This window comes from Acomys minous (genome assembly GCF_964271855.1).
Source record: "Acomys minous genome assembly, chromosome: 13".
NCBI classification, from domain to species: domain Eukaryota; kingdom Metazoa; phylum Chordata; class Mammalia; order Rodentia; family Muridae; genus Acomys; species Acomys minous.
In genome coordinates this window covers 1,705,060-1,718,409 of record NC_140495.1, presented here as the reverse complement: position 1 = coordinate 1,718,409, position 13,350 = coordinate 1,705,060, and the positions used below count along the sequence as shown (strand labels likewise).

At 48.0% G+C, this 13,350-nt stretch overlaps 1 protein-coding gene across 2 annotated transcripts in view; it reads left to right on the top strand.

The window, feature by feature from the left end:
- The window catches only part of TOPAZ1 (testis and ovary specific TOPAZ 1), a 63,558-nt gene that overhangs the window by 5,500 nt on the left and 44,708 nt on the right, over positions 1–13,350 (top strand). For both annotated transcript variants that reach the window (XM_084754774.1, XM_084754775.1), the window contains 2 exons: positions 8,325–8,389; positions 9,176–9,300. In XM_084754774.1, coding sequence (XP_084610900.1) covers positions 8,325–8,389; positions 9,176–9,300 — 190 coding nt within the window. The remainder of the gene's footprint in view (positions 1–8,324; positions 8,390–9,175; positions 9,301–13,350) is intronic.

Here is a 13,350-nt window from a genome sequence, read left to right as displayed (position 1 = left end):
CTGACTTATTTAATCTGGCCTCTCTCTTGGCCCGGAATTGCTCTGCTTGGCCTCAAACTAACTCAGCAATCTGCTCTAATCTTCATTTTCTGACTCATTCCCTCTTCACCTGAGTTCTCTCTCTGCAACCCATCTCTCTATTACTATCCTGGTAAAACTGCCTCCTCTCTCTGTAAAACTGCCTCTTAAGTAACTTCCCTTTCCTCTCTCTTCTGATGAGAGTTGTGCTTACCCCATTCTGTCAAATCTTCTCTGATTCGTCACCTTTTCTGCCACTCAATTAGACATCACTTTCAAATGTGAGTGCTTCTTTGTGCAAACTAACTTTACCTTTGTTTGGGATTAAAGCCCTGTACCATCATACCTGGATCTATGCTTTTCTTTACCTAATACTTATTCTATACCAGGCTGGCCTTTAACTCAGATCTGCTTGCCCCTGTCTCCTGGATTAAAGACATGTTTGTATTCCAGCCAGATCCCACAGACCAAGAAGATCTGTGGATGTCATCTCTTTTCAGACAGACATGTTCCTCTACATAACATCTTAGCTGGGTGTAGTAGTGCATGCCTGTAATCCCAGCACTTTGGGGGGGGCAGAAGTAGACACATCTCTGTGAGTTTGAGGCTAGCCTGGTCTATAAATGGTATACAGGACAGCCAAGGCTACACAGAGAAACCCTGTTTAAAAAAAAAAAAGGACATCTTGGGGCTACAGAGACGGCTTAGCAGTTAAGAGTGTTGCCTTCTTTCCCAGAGGACCCAGGTTTGATTCCCAGCAGTCACATAACTCGCCGTCTGTAGGTCCAGGTCTGGGACGTCCAGCACCGTCTTTTTGTTTGCCAGGCACGCACATGGTATACAGACATACATGTAGGCAAAGCACCCATACACATAAAATAACAGACCTTTGATGTCTGGAAGATAGAGATAAACACTGTACCGAAAGTGCAGGACATTTTCTTTTGTATGTTTGATTTGCATGTTGTGCGAGGGTGAGCATGTGCTAAGCAAGTACCTACCACTGAAGCACACCTCAGCCTCTCACTTTCCTCAGGGAATTTTTCTAATTTCTTTGGACTTAATTGTCTTCAGATAAAGAGCACACCTGTTATACTTTATCAGCTCTTTGCCTTCCATATCTGCTTCTTAGTTATTAAATAAACTAGAATGTTTTTGTTCTGCACTGAATGTGTTTTTCCATTCATCTACAGTGCTAAACTAACCCTAAAAAGAGAAAGAGAAGCCGCCATAGCCAGAGGATCTGCCAGTTGTTGCACAAAAGGTTGACGTCTAGAACTAAACAATGCGTACAATGTGACTGCACAGTTCAGATCTGTCCCTTTTTCCTTTCAGTTACTAATTCATATACTTCTTTTTCCTGCTAGGAGAGTCAAACTCTGAACTGCCTCTTACTGGTGAAAGTGAGGCCAGGGCTGGTCTGATTATTGGGGTGTTGGCACTCTCAGACCTGGCTGGGTGTTTATACTATGGTAGGGTTCTTACTTTCAGCAGTCTCCTGATGTTTTAAATGAAAATCCCAAATGTCCTATTTTACCAATAAAGACTCAGGACCCAGATGGCGTGGTGAAAACCTGCTAGCTCAAAGAGGCAGAGAAAGCACCAGCTGACCTTCCTACTCAGCTTACATCCCGATAGAAAAGGCCCAAAAGGCTTACTAGCTCAGCTGACAGCCCAGGAGGAAAAGGTCAAAAAAACTGAAGGCTAAAGCCTTGCTAGCCCAAGCACTGCCCCCCAAAACAACATCAACAACAACAGCAAAGGCCAAGGAGCCGAGGGGCTCAAGAGCTGGAGAGCTAAAAGCCAACGAGCTAAAATCATAAGAGCTGAAGCTAAAATTCCAGTAGTAAAGCCCAAGAGCTGAAAGCCCCAAAGCCCCTTCTACTTCTACACGCTGCCTTAAAACCCTCAACTCAAAAGTCTCACCTGCTCTTTAATCCCCGTCAGCTGGTTTCTTGCTCCACCTCTTGACGTAGGGTTAACTTTTTAAATCAGAAAGTACAGAAAGCTCTTGGGTTAAAGGTGTGTGTTAGGGCTCAACTGCACCAAACAAAAGACGGGTTTTTGCAGTTCACAATCTCAGGGATCACAGTGGGATCAAATATCTTGCAACGGTCTCCACAGTGAGGAATGTCCATATTAAAATCCAAAGCATTAGCAGCATATGAGAGTGTATTCACCAAAGCCTGCCCTGAGGGTTTGCAAATGTATAATGGTTAAAATTGTTAAAACTTTTGAACATGCTTGAAAGTAATTAGAAATGATTTGAGGATATTTGTAACAATACAAGGTGGTTAGTCTGTACTAGGACATTTATTATATGCTAACTGTTGAATAGTGGCCTAAGATGGGATTTTAAGACTGACGTTTGGAGGGATTGCTGTATTGCTGGGGATGGAGGGGGTTAAAAGTGGCTGAAACGAAGCTCTGAATACTGAGTAACAGAAACAGGAATTCAGAAGAGAAGGAGGAAAGGCATCCTGAAAAAGCAAAACCATTGAGCCTTAATTCTGGATTGTTTTGGGCTCGGAAGGAGAAGAGGGATTTGTTTACACACAAGGAAAGGTAGATGTGAGCATGACTGTTTGGTAAAGTATGAAAGCTTTTCCTTAGTCTCTGAGAGCAGACAGCCAGGGAGCCTGCATATTTGTGGAGCACTTGTGCTACCTCAGCTTGACAGTGCTTTGTGACAGTGTTGTTCATTTCTCTTTCTGCCACTTTACCACTGGGCTTCTTGAGAGTAGGAAATATCCATGTTTTAGTATCTTTACAAACCCAGTACCTTATATAGTAAGGGAAAAGAGGAAGAAACTTAAGGTGTCTGTTTTAGGAGTCTGGGAAGATGGCTTAGTGGGTAAGAGTGCTTGCAGTACAAGCATGAGGACCTGCACTGGGATCCCTGGCATCTACATGGAGAAAGACGGGAAACAGCACCTGTAGTCTCTGCACAGGTGGTGGAGACAGGAGGATCAGGCACCTGTAGTGTCTGCACAGGTGGTGGAGACAGGAGGAACAGGCACCTGTAGTGTCTGCACAGGTGGTGGAGACAGGAGGATCAGGCACCTGTAGTGTCTGCACAGGTGGTGGAAACAGGAGGAACAGGCACCTGTAGTGTCTGCACAGGTGGTGGAGACAGGAGGATCAGGCACCTGTAGTGTCTGCACAGGTGGTGGAGACAGGAGGATCAGGCACCTGTAGTGTCTGCACAGGTGGTGGAGACAGGAGGATCAGGCACCTGTAGTCTCTGCACAGGTGGTGGAGTCAGGAGGATCAGGTGCCTGTAGTCTCTGCACAGGTGGTGGAGACAGGAGGATCAGGTGCCTGTAGTCTCTGCACAGGTGGTGGAGACAGGAGGATCAGGTGCCTGTAGTGTCTGCACAGGTGGTGGAGACAGGAGGATCAGGTGCCTGTAGTGTCTGCACAGGTGGTGGAGACAGGAGGATCAGGCACCTGTAGTGTCTGCACAGGTGGTGGAAACAGGAGGAACAGGCACCTGTAGTCACAGCACAGGTGGTGGAGACAGGAGGATCAGGCACCTGTAGTCACAGCACAGGTGGTGGAGTCAGGAGGATCAGGCACCTGTAGTGTCTGCACAGGTGGTGGAAACAGGAGGATCAGGCACCTGTAGTGTCTGCACAGGTGGTGGAGACAGGAGGATCAGGCACCTGTAGTCTCTGCACAGGTGGTGGAGTCAGGAGGATCAGGTGCCTGTAGTCTCTGCACAGGTGGTGGAGACAGGAGGATCAGGCACCTGTAGTGTCTGCACAGGTGGTGGAGACAGGAGGATCAGGCACCTGTAGTGTCTGCACAGGTGGTGGAGACAGGAGGATCAGGTGCCTGTAGTGTCTGCACAGGTGGTGGAGACAGGAGGATCAGGCACCTGTAGTGTCTGCACAGGTGGTGGAAACAGGAGGAACAGGCACCTGTAGTCACAGCACAGGTGGTGGAGACAGGAGGATCAGGCACCTGTAGTCTCTGCACAGGTGGTGGAGTCAGGAGGATCAGGTGCCTGTAGTCTCTGCACAGGTGGTGGAGACAGGAGGATCAGGTGCCTGTAGTCTCTGCACAGGTGGTGGAGACAGGAGGATCAGGTGCCTGTAGTGTCTGCACAGGTGGTGGCGACAGGAGGATCAGGCACCTGTAGTGTCTGCACAGGTGGTGGAGACAGGAGGATCAGGTGCCTGTAGTGTCTGCACAGGTGGTGGAGACAGGAGGATCAGGCACCTGTAGTCACAGCACAGGTGGTGGAGTCAGGAGGAACAGGCACCTGTAGTCACAGCACAGGTGGTGGAGACAGGAGGATCAGGCACCTGTAGTCTCTGCACAGGTGGTGGAGACAGGAGGATCAGGCACCTGTAGTCACAGCACAGGTGGTGGAGACAGGAGGATCAGGCACCTGTAGTCACAGCACAGGTGGTGGAGTCAGGAGGATCAGGCGCCTGTAGTCTCTGCACAGGTGGTGGAGTCAGGAGGATCAGGTGCCTGTAGTCTCTGCACAGGTGGTGGAGACAGGAGGATCAGGTGCCTGTAGTCTCTGCACAGGTGGTGGAGACAGGAGGATCAGGTGCCTGTAGTGTCTGCACAGGTGGTGGAGACAGGAGGATCAGGTGCCTGTAGTGTCTGCACAGGTGGTGGAGACAGGAGGATCAGGCACCTGTAGTCACAGCACAGGTGGTGGAGACAGGAGGATCAGGCACCTGTAGTCTCTGCACAGGTGGTGGAGACAGGAGGATCAGGCACCTGTAGTCACAGCACAGGTGGTGGAGTCAGGAGGAACAGGCACCTGTAGTGTCTGCACAGGTGGTGGAGACAGGAGGATCAGGCACCTGTAGTCACAGCACAGGTGGTGGAGTCAGGAGGAACAGGCACCTGTAGTGTCTGCACAGGTGGTGGAGACAGGAGGATCAGGCACCTGTAGTCACAGCACAGGTGGTGGAGACAGGAGGATCAGGCACCTGTAGTGTCTGCACAGGTGGTGGAGACAGGAGGATCAGGCACCTGTAGTCTCTGCACAGGTGGTGGAGACAGGAGGATCAGGCACCTGTAGTCACAGCACAGGTGGTGGAGTCAGGAGGATCAGGCACCTGTAGTGTCTGCACAGGTGGTGGAAACAGGAGGATCAGGCACCTGTAGTGTCTGCACAGGTGGTGGAGACAGGAGGATCAGGTGCCTGTAGTCTCTGCACAGGTGGTGGAGACAGGAGGATCAGGCGCCTGTAGTCTCTGCACAGGTGGTGGAGACAGGAGGATCAGGCACCTGTAGTCTCTGCACAGGTGGTGGAGACAGGAGGATCAGGCACCTGTAGTGTCTGCACAGGTGGTGGAGACAGGAGGATCAGGTGCCTGTAGTCTCTGCACAGGTGGTGGAGACAGGAGGAACAGGCACCTGTAGTGTCTGCACAGGTGGTGGAGACAGGAGGATCAGGCACCTGTAGTGTCTGCACAGGTGGTGGAAACAGGAGGAACAGGCACCTGTAGTCACAGCACAGGTGGTGGAGACAGGAGGATCAGGCACCTGTAGTCTCTGCACAGGTGGTGGAAACAGGAGGAACAGGCACCTGTAGTCACAGCACAGGTGGTGGAGACAGGAGGATCAGGCACCTGTAGTCTCTGCACAGGTGGTGGAGACAGGAGGATCAGGCACCTGTAGTGTCTGCACAGGTGGTGGAGACAGGAGGATCAGGTGCCTGTAGTCACAGCACAGGTGGTGGAAACAGGAGGAACAGGCACCTGTAGTCACAGCACAGGTGGTGGAGACAGGAGGAACAGGCACCTGTAGTCACAGCACAGGTGGTGGAGACAGGAGGATCAGGCACCTGTAGTCTCTGCACAGGTGGTGGAAACAGGAGGAACAGGCACCTGTAGTCACAGCACAGGTGGTGGAGACAGGAGGATCAGGCACCTGTAGTGTCTGCACAGGTGGTGGAGACAGGAGGATCAGGCACCTGTAGTCACAGCACAGGTGGTGGAAACAGGAGGAACAGGCACCTGTAGTCACAGCACAGGTGGTGGAGACAGGAGGATCAGGCACCTGTAGTCTCTGCACAGGTGGTGGAAACAGGAGGAACAGGCACCTGTAGTCACAGCACAGGTGGTGGAAACAGGAGGATCAGGCACCTGTAGTGTCTGCACAGGTGGTGGAGACAGGAGGATCAGGCACCTGTAGTCACAGCACAGGTGGTGGAGACAGGAGGATCAGGTGCCTGTAGTGTCTGCACAGGTGGTGGAGACAGGAGGATCAGGCACCTGTAGTGTCTGCACAGGTGGTGGAGACAGGAGGATCAGGCACCTGTAGTGTCTGCACAGGTGGTGGAGACAGGAGGATCAGGTGCCTGTAGTCTCTGCACAGGTGGTGGAGACAGGAGGAACAGGCACCTGTAGTCACTGCACAGGTGATGGAGACAGGAGGATCTCTGGGACTTGCTAGCCAGCCAATGTAGCAGAAAAACAGTGACCTCCAGATTGAGTGAGAGACCCTCTTTCAAGAGAATAAAGCAGAGTGTGTGTGTGTGTGTGTGGTAAGACCACTGTTCCTGACATCCCCCTCTGCCTTTACCTGTGTGTGCATAGGTACATGCACACACATACAAATACATACAAAATACTAATTTTTCCGTTTCTGTATGAGAATATTGCAGACTATTTCTGAACAACCTACATTGATATATATGTGTAAATAGAGACGGTGAGTCTTTTCTAAGGTGAGCTAATGCTGAAGAATGCTGGGAAGCAACATCTAATGAGTGCATACTGTGGTGCTGAGACTGAAAAGTTAGACATAAATCTGAGTTCTGTAAGATAGACCCAGTGCTGATTCTGAGTAGGGAGTCAGCTCCTACGATATTTACTACTTGAACTTAAATCCATAAGGAACAAAGTAGAGTCTAGAGCTGATCGATGGATGGATATAAACTTCTAGGAGGAATCTGTGTAGGACCACCATGGAAAATAAAGGTCTGTGGGCTGTAGAGATGGCCGTTAATAGCCCTACTTGCTCCTCAGAGGATCCAGGTTTAGGTCCTAGCACCGCATTGGTTCCCAGCACCCACATCCACCAGCTCCCAACCATCTGGGGCTCTAGTTCAGGATACCAGATGTTCTCCTCTGGCTTCTGCAGCCACCTGCACACACAGGACAGGCATGTGCACAGACAGAAATACAAATAATGTTAAGAGAAAAGCAAGCACATCTCCTCTGTGCAGTGTTTGCATTACATTATGCCACTTGAGTCATCAAGACATCAGCCTTTTATATGTTAATCATCAATGTATTCTGAACTAGAAATCAATCTGCCACTGGCTGTTCGATAAGTCACTGGTTTCCAGCCAACAGGAGGCATAGCCTAAGTTAGTGGGCATCACTTTTAAGGCACTTGATGGGTCTATTTCTTTTTTGACAACTGTTGTATTAGAGGAGAAAATTATGGGGTGTGTGTGTGTGTGTGTGTGTGTGTGTGTGTGTGTGTGTGTCCTCGTGTATTAAGTTAAAATGAAGCAGTGTTTATCCAAATGTACTTGAGTGTCTCCCATAAGTGGTTTCCGTTTGTTGAGCCTATTGGGTGTATATCAGTTAGGCCTCGCAGCCTTGCAGTCACCTTTCAAACAAATGTTACTCTTACTTGTTGGTGTGATTAGATGAAAAGTCTAGCGCTTTGTCACAAAAACAGTAAATGACAGAACAAACTGGAACCCAGAGTGGTCTATCCCTGACCTCCACAACCTTACCTCAGACTACAAGTTTCACTTAGAAATAGCAGCAAGCAGACAAAAAGAAAAAGAATGAACCTTAAAACTTTTGGTTTCGTTTGGTTGGTTTGTTTTTTGATTTGGTTTTGGTTTGTTTGTTTTGCTTTGCTTTCCTTTGCTTTGTCTTTTAAGACAAGGTTTCCCTCTGTAGCCCTGGCTGTCCTGAACTCTCTCTGTAGACCAGGCTGGCCTCAGATGCGCGGAGATCCGCCTGCCTCTGTCTCCCAAGTGCTGTGATTAAAGTCCTCAGGGTTTGGCAACTGAATTGTTTTCACAGTAGGAACAAGATATGTACACATACAGTGCTTGAGAAACAAACAGTCTCTCTCGTGCACTGATGTGATCCTCCATAGTTTCCCGAGCCTGCTCTCTTGTCAGGTCCTTCCTGAGTGACACTGTCAGGATGGTAGCGCTCTAGCTTGTGCATAAACGCCCAGTGAGAACCCAGGGCGCATGTGCTGGAGCCCGTGGCTTCCACCCAGAAGCAAGTACTGCACAGTGCTTTGTTGATGAGCAGCTCTGCTGCAGTCACAACAGTGTTTGAGCTCTGTTTGCTTTACAGTAAAGAAGCTGCCTTGCTGGACCCTGGAGTGCTGAGACTGCACATCTGTCCTTCCTTGTCAGCAGGTAAAACTTGATATTTGACTATTCAGTATTGAAATAATGTGTATGTCTCTGTTCAGGCACATTCACTAGAGTGGGAAGCTTTGTGCCCAGCATCTGCTGACCAAAGGCCACAGAGTTTTCAGCCGCCTTCCATTGTAACTGGTGAGGTGGCAAGTCGTATTGCGAGATACTTTCCATTTTGATTATTCAAGTATAACTTGTTATTCATTCCCTACAAAAGATAGGTAGTTGACCTCTGTAGTCTTCCAGACTTACTTTGAAATTGAATGAATATGTTTTAACTTTATCATATCTTAAACTGGTCACTAAAAGTTATAAATAATAGCCTAAAACTCACAGAACTCAGGCTGCTTCTGCCTCCAAGTGCTAATATTAAAGGCGTACACCAGCAAAAATATTTTTTAGTGGCTGGGTCATAGGAAGGTTCTTAAGTACCACACTCTCAATTATTTTGGGGCGAGGGGGTGAGACAGGATTTCTCTGTGTAGACATGGCTGTCCTGGACTCACTTTGTAGACCAGACCGGTCTCGAACTCACAGAGATCCTCCTGCCTGTGCCTCCCGAGTGCTGGGATTGAAGGCGTGCACCACCACCGTCCGGCTCAATTCTTTTTATGCTGTACAGGGCAGTCACTTTGCTAGTGAGTAGGGATTACATAATTTGCTGATGTTCTAACTTGGTGTTTGTCATGTTAGAACTTGAGCGCTTCTGAATTCTGAGTTTTGTGGAATAATCTTTGGTTGTTTTGTCTAAAGTTTTTGTGGTTGAATGTTGTTTTTCTTCAGCAAAGGATCCGCAGCATGATTCTAAGGGGGTAACCATTTCCTTGGAGGCCACTAAGGAGACTGCTGTAAGTGAGAGCCCAGGAGGTCTCAGCAAACAAGCAAGAGCTTCAGACTCAGAGGCAAAGGTACCAGAGAAGCCTCCCTGCGTTTGCCTGTGTCCTGGGCTTGGGCAGTAGGAGTGCAGAAGCCATGTCAGCAGTGCTGTGGGGAAATAGGCACAGGGCTTCTCACTGCATGGCGGGGCCGTGGCGCTGTGCACAGGGAGACAGGCACAGGGCTTCTCACTGCGTGGCGGGGCCGTGGCGCTGTGTGAGCACAGCAGAAGCAGGAGCTCCTGAGAAAAGCAGTGTGCTGCTTCATCTCCGAGTTACATAAACGCACGTAAGACTTTTAAAATAAAATGATCTCATTCTTCTGCCTCAGTACTGGATACTATCTGATCTTCCCTGAAACTTTGACTGTGATACTTCCTATGGTCATGGATGTCAACACCAGTTATGTGTCCACAGATGTAGACAACACAGGAATTGTAGATAAGCCTCACATGATATTGGAGCATACTCCCTATACCTGAGAAGGGGGAATCTTTAATATCAGACTTTGTGTTTAAATTTTCTGCCCAGGGCTGGGCTGAAGCCCGATGGCAGTGTTAGCCTAGCATTTGTAAGGCCCTCAGTCCATTCCCAGCCCTGCAAAACACAGGAAAGTCCTGCCTGAATGGTGGTGATTATCTGACCCTTTGCACAATGTAATTGATTCCTAAGCAACTGTTTCAAACTCTTCCCACTTGAGTTGCTCTTCACTCTTCTGCACAGCTAATACCTGTTTCCAGCTTCACCAAGAAGCGTAAGTACAAGGAAAAGAACATTGTGGGTTCCCAGCAGTCCATTAGACGTCCCACCTCAGCCTCCTGGAACCCCAGCTCCTCCATGGCTCTCCAGTGAGGCCTCACTGCTGATGAACCTGATGTCTTCAGCTGCATCTCCTACTTTCTTTGAAACTTTTTTCACTTGGCTTCCAGAATGAGTGCATTTGCCTGGTTTACTCTGCTTTCATCTGCTGCCGCGGTTTGCCTGACCTCTGCACATTAGAGTAACCTGGAACCCAACCAGACTCTGTTCTTTCTCTGCCGAGATTTGCTTTCTTGCGTGGTCCCTCACATTTCGATGAGCCCAGACTTCTCTGAACTGCAGACCTCTGTCTCATTACCTGCTTGCTCACCTGGATGCCCAGTCAGACATTTAAAACTTAGCACAGCTTAAAAACAGAAACAAAACAAAGCAAAGCCTCTCCATTATACATACTCTCACTGCCACACACCGGCTCATAACCTCCATCCGTGTGAATGGCTCTTACTCGGTCTCAGAATCTCAGCTTTCTTTACTTTCATCCTCACCTCATATTCAGACTGTAAGGTTCACCTTCACGTGGTGTCTGTAAACTGCTTCCTACCACCTGTCAAGAACACACAGGTCCATATTGTATATTGTGCAAATGGTCACAGTTGCCTCGTCACAAACCTATTGCTAGCCCTGCCCGCTTACAAAGTATTCTCAGTACAACATAGGTTTCCTTGTGTCGTTATTTCTCCTGCTTCAACTCCAGAAGTCTTCCCTCCTCCCGCCATCACCTCTGGTTTCCCTTGCTCTTCCACTCTAGCCAGCTTTATCTTGAGACATGCCAGGCTTTTTTCTGCCCCAAGGCCTTACCCATGAAATCGTGTCAGCTTCGACAATGCTTCTCTAGAACAGCATGGCTGCTGCTCCCCTCTCCTTCAGGCTAGTCACACTGATGTTCTCAGTGACAACCTAACATTTCAGTGTTCTCCTTGTGATCATGACATAGTGTGCACTGCAGGTGGCGCGTCCCTCTTCGAAGTGCTTGAGTCCAGAAGCATTTCAGAGTTCAGAGTTTTTATATTATAATTTTGGGTGGGTTTTGTTTTAAAATAGTGTCTTTGTAGTTCAGCTCACCTCAGACTTGTCAGTCTTTTTAAACCCTGGGATTACAAAGCCTCGGAATGTTTGTATAATAAGAAATTTAAACTCTGAAATGTTCCCAAAATATTGGAGCATTGTTTTGGCACTCACAAAGTTTCAAGCTTCATCGTGTTTTAGACTTAGAGTTTGAGATTATGTATGCTTGACAAAATAAATGTATTTACTCTTAGTCTTTTCCCCTCCTGCTAGGCTAAACCCCAGGAAGACAAGAATTTTTGCCCATTTTGTGTAATGCTTGTGAAAGTCCAGCTCCGAGGGCAGTGACTGGTAACTGCTAAGGGAAGAGGGAGCATGAGTCCTGGGAGTGCTCCAGGAAAAGGAAAGGTGCATGAAGTACTTGCTTACAGCTAGACAGACTGCAGACTGCCATTGTTGAATGTTAAGTTTAAACTGATAGGCACCTAACAGGGATTGGCGTAGATTACCTGTATAATGTAATGAGTTTGGAGTGTGTGGAGTTTTCCAGGACTACCCTTGGGGTCAGTGATACCCTCAAGAGCTCACAGAGGTCAGTACAGCTGTCACACCCAGGGTTACATTGATAGCAGTGAAAGAATAAGTTAAAAAGGACACTCAGGGCAGAGTCCAGAGCAGACTCCTCCAGGCACAGCGTGCGGTGCAGCACTGGAGACATTGGCCTGAGCTCTAGTGTTGCGGTTCCTGTCAGAGTCGGTCACAAAGGCTGAGCTCCTCTTAGTCCTCAGGCTCTCGCTCTACCAAAGGTCAAGCTCATTCCAGGTACGCAGCCCAAGGCCACTGAAACAAATCATACTGTTAACGTACACTATCGGGCATGATCCTAGAATCCCAAATCAACAGACACTGAAAAGGCAAGACGTTGAAAGAGCTTATAAGAGTTTCCCTGTGCTCACATACCATTTCACTTACGACACAGGCAGCTGCAGGCGGCTGACTCCAGCCCTCCTCTAACTCAGTAAAATCTAGGCTAGAGAACTGTTACTGTCGTAATAATTCCCAAGAAAACCAACTTTAGGGTTCAGTGATTCTGTTTAGCTTTTTTGTTACCTATTTCACTCAGATTTATATTTTCCCTTTCTTCTGCTTACTCTGGATTTAATGTGCTGTTGTATTTTTTTTAAAGATTTATTTCTTTTTATTTAATATAAATTTTTTTCCTTCATGTATATAAAGTATAATATCCCCAGGCCTGGCACTTGTGGAGGCTAGGATCACCTGATGACAGTGAAAGAATTGGGAAATAAGTACATATGGATGTGAGTAAGGAAAGAGTCACTCAGGGCAGAGTTACAGCCCCAGAGTGTAGCTAGCTATGAGCTGTCATGTGCGTGTTGGGAACTGAACCCAGGTCCTCTGCAAGAGTGACAAAAAAACTACTGAGCCATCTCTCCAGTCTCCTTTTATAGTTTCTTTTATTTTTTAATAATTTACTTATTTTGATTTTTTTTCAAGACAGGGTTTCTCTGTGTAGCCCTGGCTGTCCGGGAACTCACACACAGTAGACCAGGTTGGCCTCGAACTCAGAAATCTGTCTCTTTCAGCCCCCTGAGTGCTGGGGTTAAATGTGTGCACCACTAAGGCCTGGCCTCTTGTGTAGTTTCAAGTTGCAGCTGAGGCCATTGACGTGAAAACGCAGCGCTGCTAGCTCACCATAAGTTAGCTCACCGTAAGTTAGCTCACTGTAAGTTAGCTCACCATAAGTTAGCTCACCGTAAGTTAGCTCACCGTAAGTTAGATCACCATGAGTTAGCTCACCATGAGTTAGCTCACCATAAGTTAGCTCACCATGAGTTAGCTCACCGTAAGTTAGCTCACCATGAGTTAGCTCACCATGAGTTAGCTCACCATGAGTTAGCTCACCATGAGTTAGCTCACCGTAAGTTAGCTCACCGTAAGTTAGCTCACCGTAAGTTAGCTCACCATGAGTTAGCTCACCGTAAGTTAGCTCACCGTAAGTTAGCTCACCGTAAGTTAGCTCACTGTAAGTTAGCTCACCATAAGTTAGCTCACCGTAAGTTAGCTCACCGTAAGTTAGCTCACCATGAGTTAGCTCACCATGAGTTAGCTCACCATAAGTTAGCTCACCATGAGTTAGCTCACCGTAAGTTAGCTCACCGTAAGTTAGCTCACCATGAGTTAGCTCACCGTAAGTTAGCTCACCGTAAGTTAGCTCACCATAAGTTAGCTCACCGTAAG